Here is a 15,858-nt window from a genome sequence, read left to right as displayed (position 1 = left end):
AAAACAATAAAACAGGGACATCAACTCTGATTTCACATTTGTTGGATTCATAAGCCTTGGAGTACACCTGTATTTTTTAAACTAAGTTGAACTGACAACAGTTCCAGGTAGGTGTTACATGAAAGTTTTCCCTGTGGCTACCAAGCTTTTGAACATCTGTGACCTTGTTAACTGTCATATTAGTTTATTTACCTTATAGCCACACTGCCAATTAAAGTTCTTTTAGTAAGAAGACTGTGACATCTTGCTACCACCTAGTGGTCACCAGTAGAAATGCTAAAGTTAAGTTATATCCTGGTTTCTAACGCAATTGAGCACTAACGGAACCTAAAACAAAAGGTTGCGCTGTGGAATGTTCCTGTTCCATCCAACAATATGATAATTGTTAAGAGAATTCCCTGGTCCACATACAGAAATTCTGCCTAACGCTTTAATAACTCTGAGACAGGAAGAAAGTACACAGCAACAGTGCCTCTTGCCATAGTACCTGAATGGTCCATTTGCCACCCTATTCTCCTGCCAGCTGCCACAAGCAGAACTCTTCCTGCAGCCCCCAGCACTGGAAGAGAAGGGCAGTGTCTGAGCTCCGAGGGTTGGGATACCACTGCTGGGTGTTGTCTTAATGCCCTCGAGCTATTATGGTTGCCAGGATGCAACTCGGAGAATGCTTATATCCCTTTAAATCCTCCAGTGCAGCAGGAAACAATGTAGTGGAGTTTCCCATTCCCATCCATTTATATCTCTTTCTCTCACACACACATACACGCTGTAATCAATAGTGATTCACCTGTGTTGCACAGCAAGGGAGCGAAGAGGGCTAGACAACAGGGCCATAGATACAATGGGCAAGAGAAGCCATAGATGTCTCCCACTACACTGGGGGATTTAAAGATGGTTGGACTCTCCCCAGGATGCAAGCTATAGCTATAAGCAGACCTGGGGAGCCTATAAAACAAATGGTGATGTCTGATGCTGCAAAATAGAAAGGAGAAATTCTCTACCCCCAAACTGACATTCAACATAGGTAATAAAACACAGGTACTGTAGCAAAGGAAATTTATTCAGTAGAATCAGAGCACATGATCAGTGGCTGAACACATATCACAATTCGGCATTGTTTAAGAAGACAGAACCATTCCTAAATTTCATAAAAAATTCAGCAAAAACCAATCCACCATTTCTTGGCCCAGGAACTAACAAAAACAACATCTGAAAGCATGCTGTTTTTTTCTACCTGCACATTGTGAATACATTGGAAAAACCGTATCATTCAGCAAACACAGAAATACAAAGATGTCTCTGGAGCATGACTCTCATCAGCAGAAGTGAAAAACTGAAGTACCTTGAATTTAGTTGGATTCTCAAAGGCTCTGATATTCATAAGAGACTCCTTAAGTCAGGGGTGGACAGCCTGTGCCCCTCCAGATGCTGTTGGACTCTAACCCTCATCAGCCCGATCATGGCCAACGGTCAGGGATGATGGGGGTTTGAGCCCGACAACATCTGGAGGGCCACAGATTGGTCTTCTGGTTGCTTGTCCACTTATTTCAAAGAATCAGTAGGCCTCTTCGCTGCTCCCCAAATTTCCAGAATGTGGGAATATTTTACAAGTTAGCTTTGACCATTCCATGGTCACAACTGCAAGTAAGCATCCATTTTAAGTTCAGTTTTCTTTCACCAACTTATACTACAAAAAAGCATTTCCAAGTTAGTTAGTTGCATTTTGTCCTGAGGTAGATTGTGTTTTTGGTGGTAATATTGAAGTGAATCAGATAAAAAGATTCTCATTTAGAATGCTCTAAAAATAGATTAAGAGATTGCAAATAATTTTTCCATGCAGAGTTCCAAATAAGCTCTCCCACCTAAACTTTAAGTTTAACTCAAAGTTAGTCAAAGGCTGATTTTAATGATTAAGGATTCACTTAGTAACGTTGTCATGTGATCACACCTAATTCCCAACCTAGTTAAACCGAAGTACTGCAGTTTAAACCAGTGTAGACCATTGATACTAGCAGAACTAAGTAGTCCTAAATCTAAGTACTTTTACTTAACTGATGGGGTAATCAAGTCAAATGTTAGGAAGCCAAATCGCTTGATTGTTGGAGACTTACATATTGATCTTGAGACCAATTATTTGCAAGTTTTCCAGCTGATCAAGCACATGCAACTGAATCAAGTGACACATTTCCTTGAGTTTACTACTTCAATCTGCAAGTGTGGATCACATGCTTTAACGTTCCTCTATGAAAAAACAAAACTCTTCTCACACATATCAAACTGGTATCACTGAGAGAAGGATACATTAGAATTCTCCTTCTTGAAATCCTGGTTTTCTATATACAGATAAGATTTATTTTTCCCCTAGTGTCAAAGTAATCAACATGTGAACCCTCACTTGCAGTCTGAAATGGGTCACTCCAGCACTATCCAATTCTGCTGCATATGTCGATCTGCTCTTACTGTTATAGCTACCGTTACACACTCCTACAGTGTGTGCAAAGGAGTTTTAGGATTACTGCCATAATATTGAACAGATCGGAAACACATACTGACTGAGGCAAAGCACGGAGACTTTCAGTGTTCTTACGCAACTATGTAGTTTCCATCCTCGATAACCCGGCACTGAACCCAGAGTGGAAGAAATCAGTTACCATCAACATGGTTCAAATCTATAAAATTGGCACAGACAGAGCATGAAGGAGGCAGTGTTGAAACATGGTGCACCATCCGGACGTCCAAGGAGAATTCCTTGAGCTTTCAGTCATCCCGTCTTTTTCATCTCTTCTTCCTCTGTCTCATAGAGATTCCTATTATTTATCATAGCCTGAACCTAAGGGGCAGGAAAACAAACAAGCAAAATGACTCAGAGAGTTTCAGTCACTGGAGACTCCACAGCAGCCATTGTCAACCACTGAAGACTAGTTAGAGAATGAGATTTAGCTTTACCTAAGGCTTTGTGCACATTAGTTTCTTACTGCCCATTAATTAATAATAATAACAATAATTTATATAGCACTTTATTACAAAGCGCTGTACATAAAATAACATAGGTCAGCAGTTTACAAAAATACAAGAAATACAATAACCCTAATAGGAAACCTTAACTGAATTAAAAGAATATAACAATAAAAGCTTAAGATAAAAACCCATACAAAATATTTAGTGGTCACCACAAGGGCCATCAACATGTTCTGCCTCAAGAACAACCAGCCAACCCCCTCTATTAAAAAAGAAAGGTTTTCAAACCTTTCTTGAACACCTCCAAGCTCTTGGTTAACCCTACTGGCAGGGGAAAAGAGTTCCAGAGCTGTGGGACAAGGTCCTGGAATGCCCGATACAGGGACACTGCAATTCGTGAGGTAAAACAGGTCAGGAGGGCCTGACCCATGGATCTGGTGGCCTGGCCCAGGACATACCAGGACAAAAGTGAGAAAAGGTAAACTGAGTAGTGCAAATGCAGGGCCTTAAACGGCAGGACCAAGATCTTAAATCAGGCCCTGGCCTTCAATGGAAGTCAAGTCCTACGATGGAAGGAGGTATGGGCAAACTGAAGGAGGTCCATAACAGTCCTAACAGCACTGTTATGGACCAGGATCAAAGGACGGAGAGAGGAAAGAGGAAGACCCGCTAGGAGACTATTACTGTAATTCAGGCATGAGTCAACCAGGCCCAAACCAAGAGGCCTGCAGTTGCCTGAGACAGGAAACTGTGTATCTGACAGATAGATGTTCAATAGATGGAAATTGCAGCCCCTCGCTCTGTTCTTAATAAAGGAACACAGCGAGAGTCAGTCGTCCACCAGGACTCTGGCAACAGAGACTGGGGCCAACTGCATGCCTTGAAGACATAGGGGAAGTAGGGAGGGAAAAGAGGAAGGGCGGTCAGAGTGGAAAACCAAATTTTCAGTTTTAACCATATTCAGCTTGAGGTGGTGAACCGACATCCATGAGGATATCTCCAACAGGCAATTTCATCGGCATAGATGTGATACTGGAAGCCAGAATTGGAAGTAAGAGGGCCCAGACGGAGGGTATATAGAAAGAAAAGAAGAGGTGCCTTATAGAATCATAGAATAGCAGAGTTGGAAGGGGCCTATAAGGGCGTCGAGTCCAACCCCCTGCTCAGTGCAGGAATCCACCTTAAAGCATTTCTGACAGATGGTTGTCCAGCTGCCTCTTGAATGCCTCTAGTGTGGAAGAGCCCACAACCTCCCTAGGTAACTGATTCCATTGTCGTACTGCTCTAACAGGAAGTTGTTGGAGGCCTTGGGGGACTCCAACAATGAGGGGAAAAGGATCTGAAAGAAAGGAGTCAGAAAAAGAACTATTTGATAAAAAAGAAGGGAACCAGGAAAGTGCAGTGCCGGTAATGCCCAGGGATGCCAACCGAGCTAGAAGTATCCTGTGGTCCAAGGTGTCAAATGCTGCTGAAAGATCCAGCAGCACCAGCACAGATATACAGCACTGGGCCTTAGCCACAAGGACATCATTCAATTCACGAGACAGTGCCGTCTCAGTTGAACAGCCAGCTTGGAACCCTGATTGAAAAGGGTCACTGAAATTGTAGGAGGGTAGCTAAGGAGCCAACTGGGAGAGAGCCACACACTCTTTAATAAGTGCAATTAGCAGTGGATTTGTGTCATTGTTGTTATGGAAACAGCAACTGTCGGGAGCAGCCTTGAGACCACAGAGCAAGGGTGGGCAGAAAGTAGAGCTCCAAATGTTTGAGGCTTCATCCCCAAAGATTCCTGATCATTGGCCATGCTTGCAGGGGCTTCAAATCCAAAACATGTAAAGTGCTACTTCCTGTTCACCCCTGCCAATGGGGTGGGAAGAAGTTTAAATCTCTCTTCCTCTCTCTGCCACACTTTGGATAAAAAAATGCTTCCAAAGTGCAGCACTAGGGGATCCTGTGGTAGAAGTGAAGGCAAAACAATTTGCTTAGTTTATTTCATTTCCCGAACAGTCTTTCATCCAGGCAGTGACCAGAACCAGACCTGCTTAGTTTAGTATACTTGAAGCATCATGTGCCTTCAGATCATGCCATGGCACAGAGTGCCCATGGGAACAGGATCTGGGCATGCATGTGGGTGATGAAGAGCACAGCACCTGCCAGGATCCTTGCATATACAAGTCCTTCCTCCCTACACATCCTGCCCATCATGACAACTGATTTAAAATAAACGCCACCCACAAGGGGCATCTGGGATCTCAACCATATCTTCCATCAGCCAGTTATAATTCCTTTCCAAAGTACAACTCTGAGCTTATGTGTATAATCAGGTGTTATCCTGGATGTGTGTGTGTGTACTCACAGCTCCTGTGCTCTTTCTGCTTTCTAAAAAATAAATAAATCAGGCACTGTGTACTCTAGTGAGACCACATACCTGGTCCAGCATGAACTCTAATGGATTCTCAGGCTTCACATACACCAGGTTTTCAGTGATCTCCTGAGTAAGACAGACAGAAGTCATTACATTTCTCTCCTGAAGGCAAACAATGAAAATATTGAAAAGCATAGTGCCAAAGCACAGGCAAGAATGGCTTATATTTTGAGATGGAAAACGCAGGATATATAAAACATATATATTTATAAATACAGATGTAATGATTCATTTTTCTCATTTTGAAAAGTGTTTATTGTAAAGCTAAGTCCTGAACGTACCATGAGATATACTTTAGCTAGCAACTGCAAGTAACTCCCATCACTTCAGGCTGATTTTTTTCAAAGTTGCCAGTTAAAGTACATCTGATAATACATTTAGGGATTAGCGGCATCACAGACAAAGGTTGGGTTTCTATTATTTATATCCCCTCATCCTTGACCACAAGGATCCCCAGGGCGACTTACAGCCTTATAAAACAGATCAGAAATAATCATAGCAACAGAATAAAAAAAATATGCAAACAACAAAACCAGTGCACAGTCATTATGCTGATTTGGCTAAGAGGTGTTGGGCTGGCATACACTGCCCCACCCATGCTGGCGGTGGCCCTTTGTTCCTGGTTCATGTTACACCTTTGTTTCCTATGATGTCCAAACCATAATTAAACTCAGTTAACGAACCAAAATTATAAACCCAAGCAAACCAAGCCTATGAGAACTTTGTGCATTTCCAAGTTGTGAGCTAAATCCAACATCATACGACAGTTGTCCACGTGCACAACGCGAGTCTCACACACACACACCAGCTCCCCAAGGCAGCTTCCCAAATCTGCTCCAGAGTTCCCCAAGCCTCTGGAGCAGATTTCGGGAGCACGCAAGGGGTTTCACGGGGCAGGAAATCATTCCATGGTGGAAGGATATTGATGGATACAGTCCTCTGTTGAAGGAGCCCATGTTCTGCATTCCAGATGACACAAATGGGGAGAAGTGTCATTCCCGACAGATCCATTGATACATACAAGTGCTTGGCTGATTGTGTCCAATGGCTGAAATTAAACCGGACATGCATTTGAAATGTAAGTATTTTAAACTGATTTTCAGGTTTGGCGTGTTGAAAAACGAAGTGTCATGGACACATCTTCAGGCAATAAATTACCATCTTACCAAATTTAATACTAGACAATTGCTGTGCTAAACTTTCTAGCAGCATCCAAAATCATAACTAACATTTTGTTTTTAAAGGCAGAGTTGGAAAGCAGGAACTTGACTTTGTAAACAAAATTTCACTAGGAGGATCTGTTTGAGATATTTTTCCAAAATCTATTTCAGTTCTCATAGATGTGTATACTTTTGCTTTGGAGAATATAACATGACATACATTTCTACTCTTACCTCATTTGCCTCTTTTCACTACAGCCAAGTATTCCAGATCTTTTCTTAAAGGCTTTTTAAGGTTGCGGTTTGCTGCTGTCTAGGAGTATTATACTGCTTGATGTAGTTGCGGTTTGCAGCAGATATACACAATTATTTCTAGATCAATCTCTCTAGTCCTATTAATCCTATCTCATTGTTTTGTTTGAAATTTTAAAACAAAACAAATTTAATTTTTTTTTTAAATTTTACACCAGTACTAGATCACCCAAACAACCAGAGAGCCAATCCAGAGAAGTGCATAGAAAGATTTGCAGGCATCCAATGAGACAGGCTGTTTATTCTCTTTCCTAGTCAGCAGCAGTAGGAGTCCCCTCTCCCACCACTGGAACTCTTCCATCATTGACCCAGTTCACATGACCTGACAGTCCATTATGAGTTCATTTACCCTCAAGGAGCTGTAGTGTATGCCAGCTACTATTCTGAATACAGAACACCCCGACCAGGGGTTGTCATGTCGTATGAACCCAGCCGGCAGGAGTTAAATCTACAACAATGGTCTACTGGGTTGTGAGAATTAGCCCATTCTGTTGTTGCCCTAAACAACTTGAGACCTCATTACCTGAGAGACTGCTTTCTCCCCTATGGGTATATTTGACCCTTGAGGTACCCTGGTGAGGCCTTTCTGGCAGTGACATATGCTCCTAAAGTCTGCTCTGTGGTTGTTCAGAGCAGGGCATTTGACATGGTGGCAGCCACAATGTGGAATAATCTTCTCCCCGAGATTAGATATGCACCAACAATCCTATTTTTTTAGACACCTGTTGAAGACACATCTATTTATGCAAGTCTTTAGCTTAACATGTATTTTATTCTTATGAATATGTAGATACAGCATATTAATTCTATGCCTTGTGTTTTATATTTTTATGATTTGTGTATATGGGTTTGAAATCTCTAGATGTAAGTGGTTTATAAATACGCATCAATAAAAGAAATCTGAATTGTAACATTAGCTTCGAATGTCAGCGTCAGGGTCATGACCCACTGCATGTGTATGACACGTTAGAGCCTTCTTCCCCACCATTTGGTGCTCGCCAAATGTTTTGGGCTTAAGTTCCATCAGCCCTTGCCAGAATGGCCAAAGGTCAGGAATGCTGGGAATCGTAATCCAAAATGTTTGGAGGGCACCAAGGTAGGGAAGGCTGCAGTAGAGTATGGCAAAACTATTAGGGACCTACCACCACCATTATTCCATGCCTCACTGGAAGTAAACTACTAAAGGCTGGATGCTTCCTCACCCTCACATTCGTCTTCAACACTGTAACAAATCTTATAAAAAGAGACAGACACAGTTGGGTCAACAACACTTCAGGTTTGTGTTTAGATGTTGAGATCTAAAAAGTGAAATAATTCCTGATTACTGCACCTTGAACATCAGGCTTTGCTGTGACTAGCAACTACACTTCCAGGCAGGGAATAGACAGTTTCTTGCTGAAACAAGATCTATGTGAGGTTTGAGAAAGCCCAGTAAGACAGCCATGGGACACAAGCCTCCTGCCAGATGGGAAGTGTCATCATTTTGAGGCAATATGAAATGGCTGAGTACTGTCTAAAGAGGGCCTGGGTTGATGTGCCCTGAATTCCGAGAGAACCCCCAAATTATTGTGTATAAAGGAACTGGCTGGGTTGACTCAGCACAGCCACTGCAAATGAAAATGCCCAGGTTAAAAGTGCCATGTTGAGAAAGGCAAGATCACCTGAAATATCTGCAGAATGTTATGTTTCTCCATGTACCTAAGTGAAACCTCAAAGGGATCTTGATACACCATAGGCATGGGCTCATCTAGGAATTCCTCAGAAGTAGTAGCTGGTAGGACGGTCTGTTGTTCCTCTTCTTGAGGTGTCACCCCTTGAGGCTGTATGAGATAGTCCTTCGATCTGACCAAACCACGTGGGAACTCAATTTTAGACTGAGTGAGCAAAGACCCAAGAGTTTCCAAAGGTGGAGCAAGAGATTTAACATCTTCTTCCGACTGGGTAGCTTCTTCTTCTGCCTGGTCCATTGACAATGCTGCTTCGATGGAATGGGATTTATCCTCATCTGTGGATACTGGCAATTTAGGCTCATCTGTGGATACTGGCAATTTAGGCTCATCTGTGGATACTGGCAATTTAGGCTCATCTGTGGGTACTGGCTCCTGCACCTCAGTAATCAGAACTCTTTCAGACTGTAGCTATAATATGAACAAACAAGAAACTCATAGTGAAGCAGAAATGTGCATGCATTATTCTTACACTTTGAAGGGCATAGCTTAATTTAATGGAATAATTAAATAGTATTGGTGACAATGAAGTAGGGCTAGGCAATTTGGAGGCTATTTCTACCCCCCACCTGTCTAAGGCTGCTATATCACTGCTGCTGCACCACCAGAAAAAGCGGGGAGCATTTTTAAAAGTTACAGTTTGCTGGTGAAATTCAGAAGCAAAATGCTACAGAAGCTTAGAATAGACAGATTTAGCTTGAAAACAAACTAAATTTGTCCATTCTAAGCTTCCATAGCCACTATGGAAGCTTAAGATGGACACATTTATTTATTTATTTATTTATTTATTTATTTATTTAAGGATTTTTATGCCGCCATTCAGCCAAAAAAGGCTCTCACTGTGGCTTACAAAAGTATTTCTTGACAGTCCCTGCCCACAGGCTTACAATCTAAAAGACATGACACAAAAGGAAAGAGGATTGGGAGGGAGGAGGAGGAGGGGGGAAAGGAAAGCAAATTCAGGCACTATAATCTTAGTTGTAAAGTTCAGCAGTTACAGTTGACAGCAGGAGGGAGGGGGCTCTCAGCTGGAGCTGGACCCAGGCACGGTGGAGAGGAGCCTGGCTGCTGCTTCCTCCCTCACTGGTGGCCTCTGCAGAGACAGTTGGTAGCATTAGGGAGGGGGCTCTCAGCTGGAGCTGGACCCAGGCACGGTGGAGAGGAGCCTGGCTGCTGCTTCCTCCCTCACTGGTGGCCTCTGCAGAGAGGGTTGGTAGCAAGAGGGAGGGGGCTCTCAGCTGGAGCTGGACCCAGGCACGGTGGAGAGGTGCCTGGCTGCTGCTTCCTCCCTCACTGGTGGCCTCTCCAGAGACAGTTGGTAGCAGGAGGGAGGGGGTTCTCAGCTGAAGCTGGACCCAGGCACGGTGGAGAGGTGCCTGGCTGCTGCTTCCTCCCTCACTGGTGGCCTCTGCAGAGACAGTTGACAGCAGGAGGGAGGGGCTCTCAGCTGGAGCTGGACCCAGGCACGGTGGAGAGGAGCCTGGCTGCTGCTTCCTCCCTCACTGGTGGCCTCTGCAGAGACAGTTGACAGCAGGAGGGAGGGGCTCTCAGCTGGAGCTGGACCCAGGCACGGTGGAGAGGTGCCTGGCTGCTGCTTCCTGCCTCACTGCTGGCCTCTGCATTTGGCCAGTTTTCAAGCTTAATTTGTCCATTTTAAGCTTCCACAGTGCTTTGCTGCTGAATTTTGATGGCAAACTGTGACTTTAAAAAATAATAATCATTTTTTTTTAAAAAAAAAAAGTGTGGCAAAGGGAATTGATGGTGATGGGAGATGGGATACATGTTGGTCACCCCTGCTATAAAGTGAGAGAAGAGGCTTGATCTTCCTTCCTACCTCTTCCTCAATACCCTTGCTACATACTTGCCCAGGAAACGAGGTACCAAACAATGGCTGCTACCCTGCTGGAAGAGGGTGGGGACTAGAATGTAAGCTAATGCTTACATGGTTAAGTACATCGCCAAAAACTACAGATTTCCAGGCTCATTCCTTAACATATAAAATAAATAAATAAATATTAGAAAGTATTTCTAACACTCCCAAATAAAAATGCTTTGGACCACCCTTCCTCAACTTCATGCCCTTGATATGTTTGACATCAACTCCCATCAGGTCCAGCCACCATGGCCATTGGTCAGGGATGTGAAGGGCACCAGGGTAGGGAAGGCTGATTTAGATTACGGAAGCCAAAGGCAGTCTAAGATTATGCTGGCACATCCCTTTCCAAGAAACGGGTGCGTCCGCCAGCTTCCACTGCCTCATCTGAGTCTGATGAAAGGAGAAAGAGACCCAGGAAAAGAGCTGCAACTCCCATCTGCCCTACCCAGCATAGCCAACAGAGAGGGGTGGTGGTGGAAGTTGTAGTCCAAAACATCTGGAAGGCGCCAGGTTGTCTTCTCCTGATCTAGACTCTTCTAGATCCAACCCGATGGGCCTTGCTTCTCGGTTAATATGCAAATAATTGCTCTGTAAAATTTAGCAGCTGCAGAAAGACAGTTGTGTTTCATCAAGCCTCAAATCAGGACAGTGTGGAGAGCAGCCCTATAGCCGTCCTCCCTAGTCTGTGCCTCCCAGTTGTTTTGGACTCCCATCAGCTCCATCCAAAACGGCCAATGGTTGTGGATTCTGGGAGTTGTAGTCCAAAACGTCAGAGCACTAGGGTGGGAAGGCTGCCCTTTTGCAATGTGTTGAGGGCAGGGACTGTCTTTTTTGCTAAGTGTAAGCCGCTCCAAGAGCCTTTTTTGGCTGAGAAGCGGGGTATAAATAGGATAGATAAATAAATAAATAAACGTGTGAGGGAGGGAGAAAAAAGGGTGTCCGTCCGTGGTGGCTTAGAAAGTGACCCTCCACCAAACAGAGTCGCCCCCTTTTTTCATCTGTGAAGCGTCGAGGCGCGAGTATGACGGGCATTGAGCCACCCCGGAGCAGAAGTGGACGAGGGCCCAACTCGAACAGAAGCGGGTACCTGATTCCTGGGCAGTGGCGTTGGGGGATTGGGATTGAGAAGAGGGTCATCTCATTAGTGGTGGTGGGGTGGGGGAGGCGTTAGTGAGCCCTAAGGAGCCGCACGCCGGCCGCGCCTCACTTCCCGTCGTTTTGGCCGATGCCCTCACCTGCCCCTCCTGCGGGCCTTGCTCCTGTTCTGGCCCAGGCTCCTCCATCTTGGAGCAAAGGCGCGTTTCATCTCCCACCTGCCCAACAAACTCTTTTGAGGCTCGCCGCGTTCCGTACGGTTGCTATGTGCCCTAGTCCATACGGACGGACGGACGGGAGAGGGAGGGAAGAGAAGAGAACGCCGCAGTTGCCATGGGAACGTCTCCTAAACTCTCCCTTTGTTCCCTCGGCCCTCTTCAGTTGTACGCGCGGAGTCTGTCAAATGAACAGGCGAGCGCCTTGGCGCGCGTGCGCAGAGCAAGGGGTAAAGCGAACGCCAAATAGGTCAGCTGCTTGGGGACCGGGCATTCAGTACCCTGGGCGGACATTTTGCTAGCGGGCAAAAGACTCTATCGTGACTTCCTTGTTCTGGGTTGATTGGAAGGCGCGATGCTTCTGACTCATTTGGTTCCGATTGGCCCACCATGCCCGGGCAGTATTCGCCTTATAGGGGAAATGATTATTATATTGTTTTATAATTTTATGTACACCTCCCTGGGGTCGTCTTTGGTTATGAAAGAGCGGTAGAGAACATTTTAAACAAATAAAAAGGGGAAAGGGGGATGAAATTCACAAGCCCCACCCTCAGACTCTTTCCAGCTTTATTTTTTTATTTATTATAGCGTTTTTATCCCACCTTTTAGCCAAAAGGCTCCCAAGACGGTTTACAAAGATATTTCTTAAACAATCCCTGCCCACAGGTTTACTATCTAAAACAAAACATGACACAAAAGGAAAGAGGATTGGGATTGACTTTTCTCTCAATCTTTCCAGTTTTAGCCAAATTATACCACTGTTCTCTATAGTGCAACCCTATACATGTCGTCTCAGAAGTAAACTCCATTCAGTTCAGTGGGATTTACTTCCAGATAATTGTGTATAGTATTGCAGGACGGTTTAAAAGATGGAACGGAAGGGAATTTTATTAAAAAATAAAACATGCCAACCACGATGGCATGTGTTAAAGTCACCGATACAATATTTTAGGGCAGAAACCCTTGAAAAAATTATATTATTAGCCCCTTAAGGCAGGAACACATCTAGAACAGTACAAATTAACCAGAAACAGCCACTTCTAAATATGTGTGTGTGTGTGTGTGTGTGTGTGTGTGTTATATTAAAATAGCATAAATGTACACATGAAAGCAGACAGCCACCAAAGTATTGGGGTGGAGGGTTGCTAGACAGGTGATGGATTTGGCATTGGAGTGTCAGTCACACCCATTCTGAGGGCAGGAGGATATTTAGGATAACCCTCTGGAAGAAAAGCAGTGGTGTTGAGTCGTCTTTGTAATGTATATTTCTATGTCAGTAGAGGTGAGCTGTGTAATGGCACATGCCATTGTCAGAGGGGGGGGAGTTGTTGTAATGGTACATGCCATTGTGAGCCCTGCTGTGGTGGTCACAATGGCATTTTCTGAGGCTGAGGTGGCAGTTGAGAAATCAGTTGGAGACTGGGACTGCTGTTTTCTTGTGCGCTCGCTCTGTATTTAAAGCAACATCAACATACCCCTTTTGATTCAAAAGAGGTGATCAAGGGAGTTACATTGGCAACACAGAATAGTGCTGAAATCTTGCCTCTCCCCTTACATCTGGGAAACTTTTTTCAGAAGAACACTTTTGACACAACACATGGCTCCCTTTCCAATTTGCAACCACTGTAAGTACCTCCCATCCTCTCTGGAGAAGGCAAACACCTTGGAAGGGCTGGCATGTGCCTTCTGGTCCTGGGAGCTCTGATCAGATGTTGCCTGCCTCCCTTGGAGGAAGAGCAGGAACTCAGGAGAGAGACAACAACTTCCACCTTGTATTGGTGGGGACCCTTGACTGATCTTTTGACACATCCCATGCTGGTATGGAGGGCTACTAATTGCAAAGTATTACACCAGTTTTGTCCAGGGTGTATTACACTGTTCAGGTATCGGAATAATTCTGTGCACCCACAGCAGATTTGGATCTAGTATCTGTTAACAACTGCCAAGATTTCAGTGGCCTGGAAAAGGCGCAATCCTCGATATTACTGAATGAATGTTTGCAGAAAACATGATGTATGTACCATTTAAGGGCAAAATTAACTTTTTTTTTTTTTTTTTTGCCTGTACAAGAGGCCAAATTACAGCATTCATTATCCAAAAATGTTTTAGGGCATGGGCAGTGTAATGGAAGCCACTTGCACATGGGCCATCTTCTTAGCTGTGTCCTGGATCTTTTGCCATTGCCATTGACTGCTTTAATACAAGGCTGCTGCTTCCCTCTGAACTCAGTAGCCTTGCAGTTGCTAGGAGACCTCAGGACTCACTCCGATAGCAAAATAGGGAATGTAACATGAAGCAACCAGCCTTTTAACCTGGAAGGGAGACTGCCACCTTTTCTTCCATAATCCGCTCATTATTTTCATTTTGTACAAAATCCAAAATTGCTTAACAGCATCACTGTCACCCGGCTTTCTCAGAGTGTGCCTGACTATGCAGAGGCCTGCCCAGACAAGTGCTCCAGGGCAATTGCTTTTGTGCCCTGGGCCATTGTAAGCAGCAAGGCCCTGAAAAGGGGAAGGGCAGGCACATTGGTTGATCACATATCAAATGGAGTGCACAAGGACTTCTTCATCTGTTCTTCCTCCAAGATGGACAAGACACATTACCTTTGGGGAAAACGCAAGTAGGTTTGCTGGCAACACAGGTTTGAATGTGCAGCAGTAATAGGGTGACCATATGGAAAGGAGGACAGGGCTCCTGTATTTTTAACAGTTGCACAGAAAAGGGAATTTCAGCAAGTGTCATTTGTATGCATGCAGCACCTGGTGGAATTCCCTCTTCATCACAACAGTTAAAGCTGCAGGAGCCCTGTCCTCTTTTGTATCTGGTCACTCTAGTATAGCTCCTGCAGCTTTAACTGTTGTTAAAGTGGTGGTTGGTTGGCCACTGTGAACAGAGTGCTGGGCTAGATGGACACTTGGTCTGATCCAGCATGTATTAGAAACACGATTTGAAACAAAATTGCTTGGACAAAGTGGTGAAAATTTAAACACTCTGTTTTATTGAGCAAACTTGCAAGTTTGGGTGTCTAGGCAGGTAGGCACACCTACCAGTTAGAGCAAAACCATTTTATCCCTTAGCCCTGCCGAAGTGGTCCCTCCCCGGTCTCTTCATTGGTCAGAGACTCAAGGGGTTACAGCCTATCCCGGTACGCCTGTTGGTCCCTCCTCTGTTTACCTCCCTGCCTCCTTCATTTGATATTCCACCCACTCTTATTTACTTATGTCCATATTTGGTTTTGATTCTTCTGGGCATACCTTCTTAATCACTCTTTAATCATCTCCTCCCCTATCATGTAACCACAAGGTCATGAGTTCAGAAACAACAGATGTGTTATCAACTGCTGTTTTTGGTTGGTTCAATTTCTCATTTCTCCTGACTACCAGTCCAACCACAAGTTCCGTTTTGTTCTCTTTTTACTTCAACTGAACAGTCTAACGGCTCTTGCACCTGTTGGGGTGTTTTCCTGCCCATTGGTTATGCTTCAGTTATAACATTGCTTTTAGCTGACCCTTTTCAGAAGCCCTTATAATAATATTTTAATAATGCATTAGCCATTATATTTTCTCCTTATGTTAAACATTGTAATATGAAAAAGTAACATATTTATCCATTTCTAACACATGGCACTTCTTACGTTCTTGTGTGAGGAAGAGGGAATTTCACCAGGTGCAATGAAAGATAAAGGAGCTCTGTCCTCCTTTTCATATGGTCACCCTATTAATTGTGGAAGTTTGCAGCTTAAGAACATGGGTTGCTACAATATATTTCCTCAGTATCCCTTACCAATGTGCTGTGTTCAGTTTGCTATTAATCGGTAAGTGTTTAAATTTAGGGCTGTGCATCAACCCCCCAATTCGCTTCGGATCCCGATTCGGACCTCCGTCTTCATCTAGATTTGGGCCTAAAAGACCAAGAAGAAGTGTGGGTCCATGGAGGGTAAATTGTAAGCAAGCACAATTTGGGACATTGCACAGTCCTGTCCTGAAAGCAAGCAAAAGGTTAATTAGCTTGCCTTCTATAAAATTTAAACTATAGTAATTATTTGTAATTTTGCCCATATATTTGCATATGATGATGTCAAATGTGA

The 15,858-nt window shown here is 44.1% G+C and overlaps 1 protein-coding gene across 1 annotated transcript; it reads right to left on the bottom strand.

Annotated features, from left to right (window-relative positions):
* Window positions 1-1,042: 1,042 nt before the first annotated feature.
* TEX55 (testis expressed 55) lies at window positions 1,043-11,946 on the bottom strand. Its single transcript, XM_063126941.1, has 4 exons — window positions 11,694-11,946; window positions 8,517-8,993; window positions 5,387-5,449; window positions 1,043-2,830 (listed from the first exon to the last, which is right to left on the bottom strand). Exons 1-4 carry the CDS (start codon window positions 11,739-11,741, stop codon window positions 2,762-2,764), a joined length of 657 nt encoding a protein of 218 aa, XP_062983011.1. The 5' UTR covers window positions 11,742-11,946; the 3' UTR covers window positions 1,043-2,761.
* Between the last annotated feature and the right edge of the window lie 3,912 nt (window positions 11,947-15,858).

Source organism: Elgaria multicarinata, chromosome 5 (genome assembly GCF_023053635.1).
Source record: "Elgaria multicarinata webbii isolate HBS135686 ecotype San Diego chromosome 5, rElgMul1.1.pri, whole genome shotgun sequence".
Lineage (NCBI taxonomy): Eukaryota > Metazoa > Chordata > Lepidosauria > Squamata > Anguidae > Elgaria > Elgaria multicarinata.
This window is presented reverse-complemented; position numbering and strand designations above follow the sequence as displayed.

Coding starts and splice junctions, on each gene's coding strand:
- TEX55 (XM_063126941.1), bottom strand. CDS start 11,741: ATGGAGGAGCCTGGGCCAGAACAGGAGCAAGGCCCGCAGGAGGGGCAG. Junction 8,994..11,693: donor AAGGCCCGCAGGAGGGGCAG/GTGAGGGCATCG, acceptor TTCATATTATAG/CTACAGTCTGAAAGAGTTCT. Junction 2,831..5,386: donor TAGAGTTCATGCTGGACCAG/GTATGTGGTCTC, acceptor CCTGCCCCTTAG/GTTCAGGCTATGATAAATAA.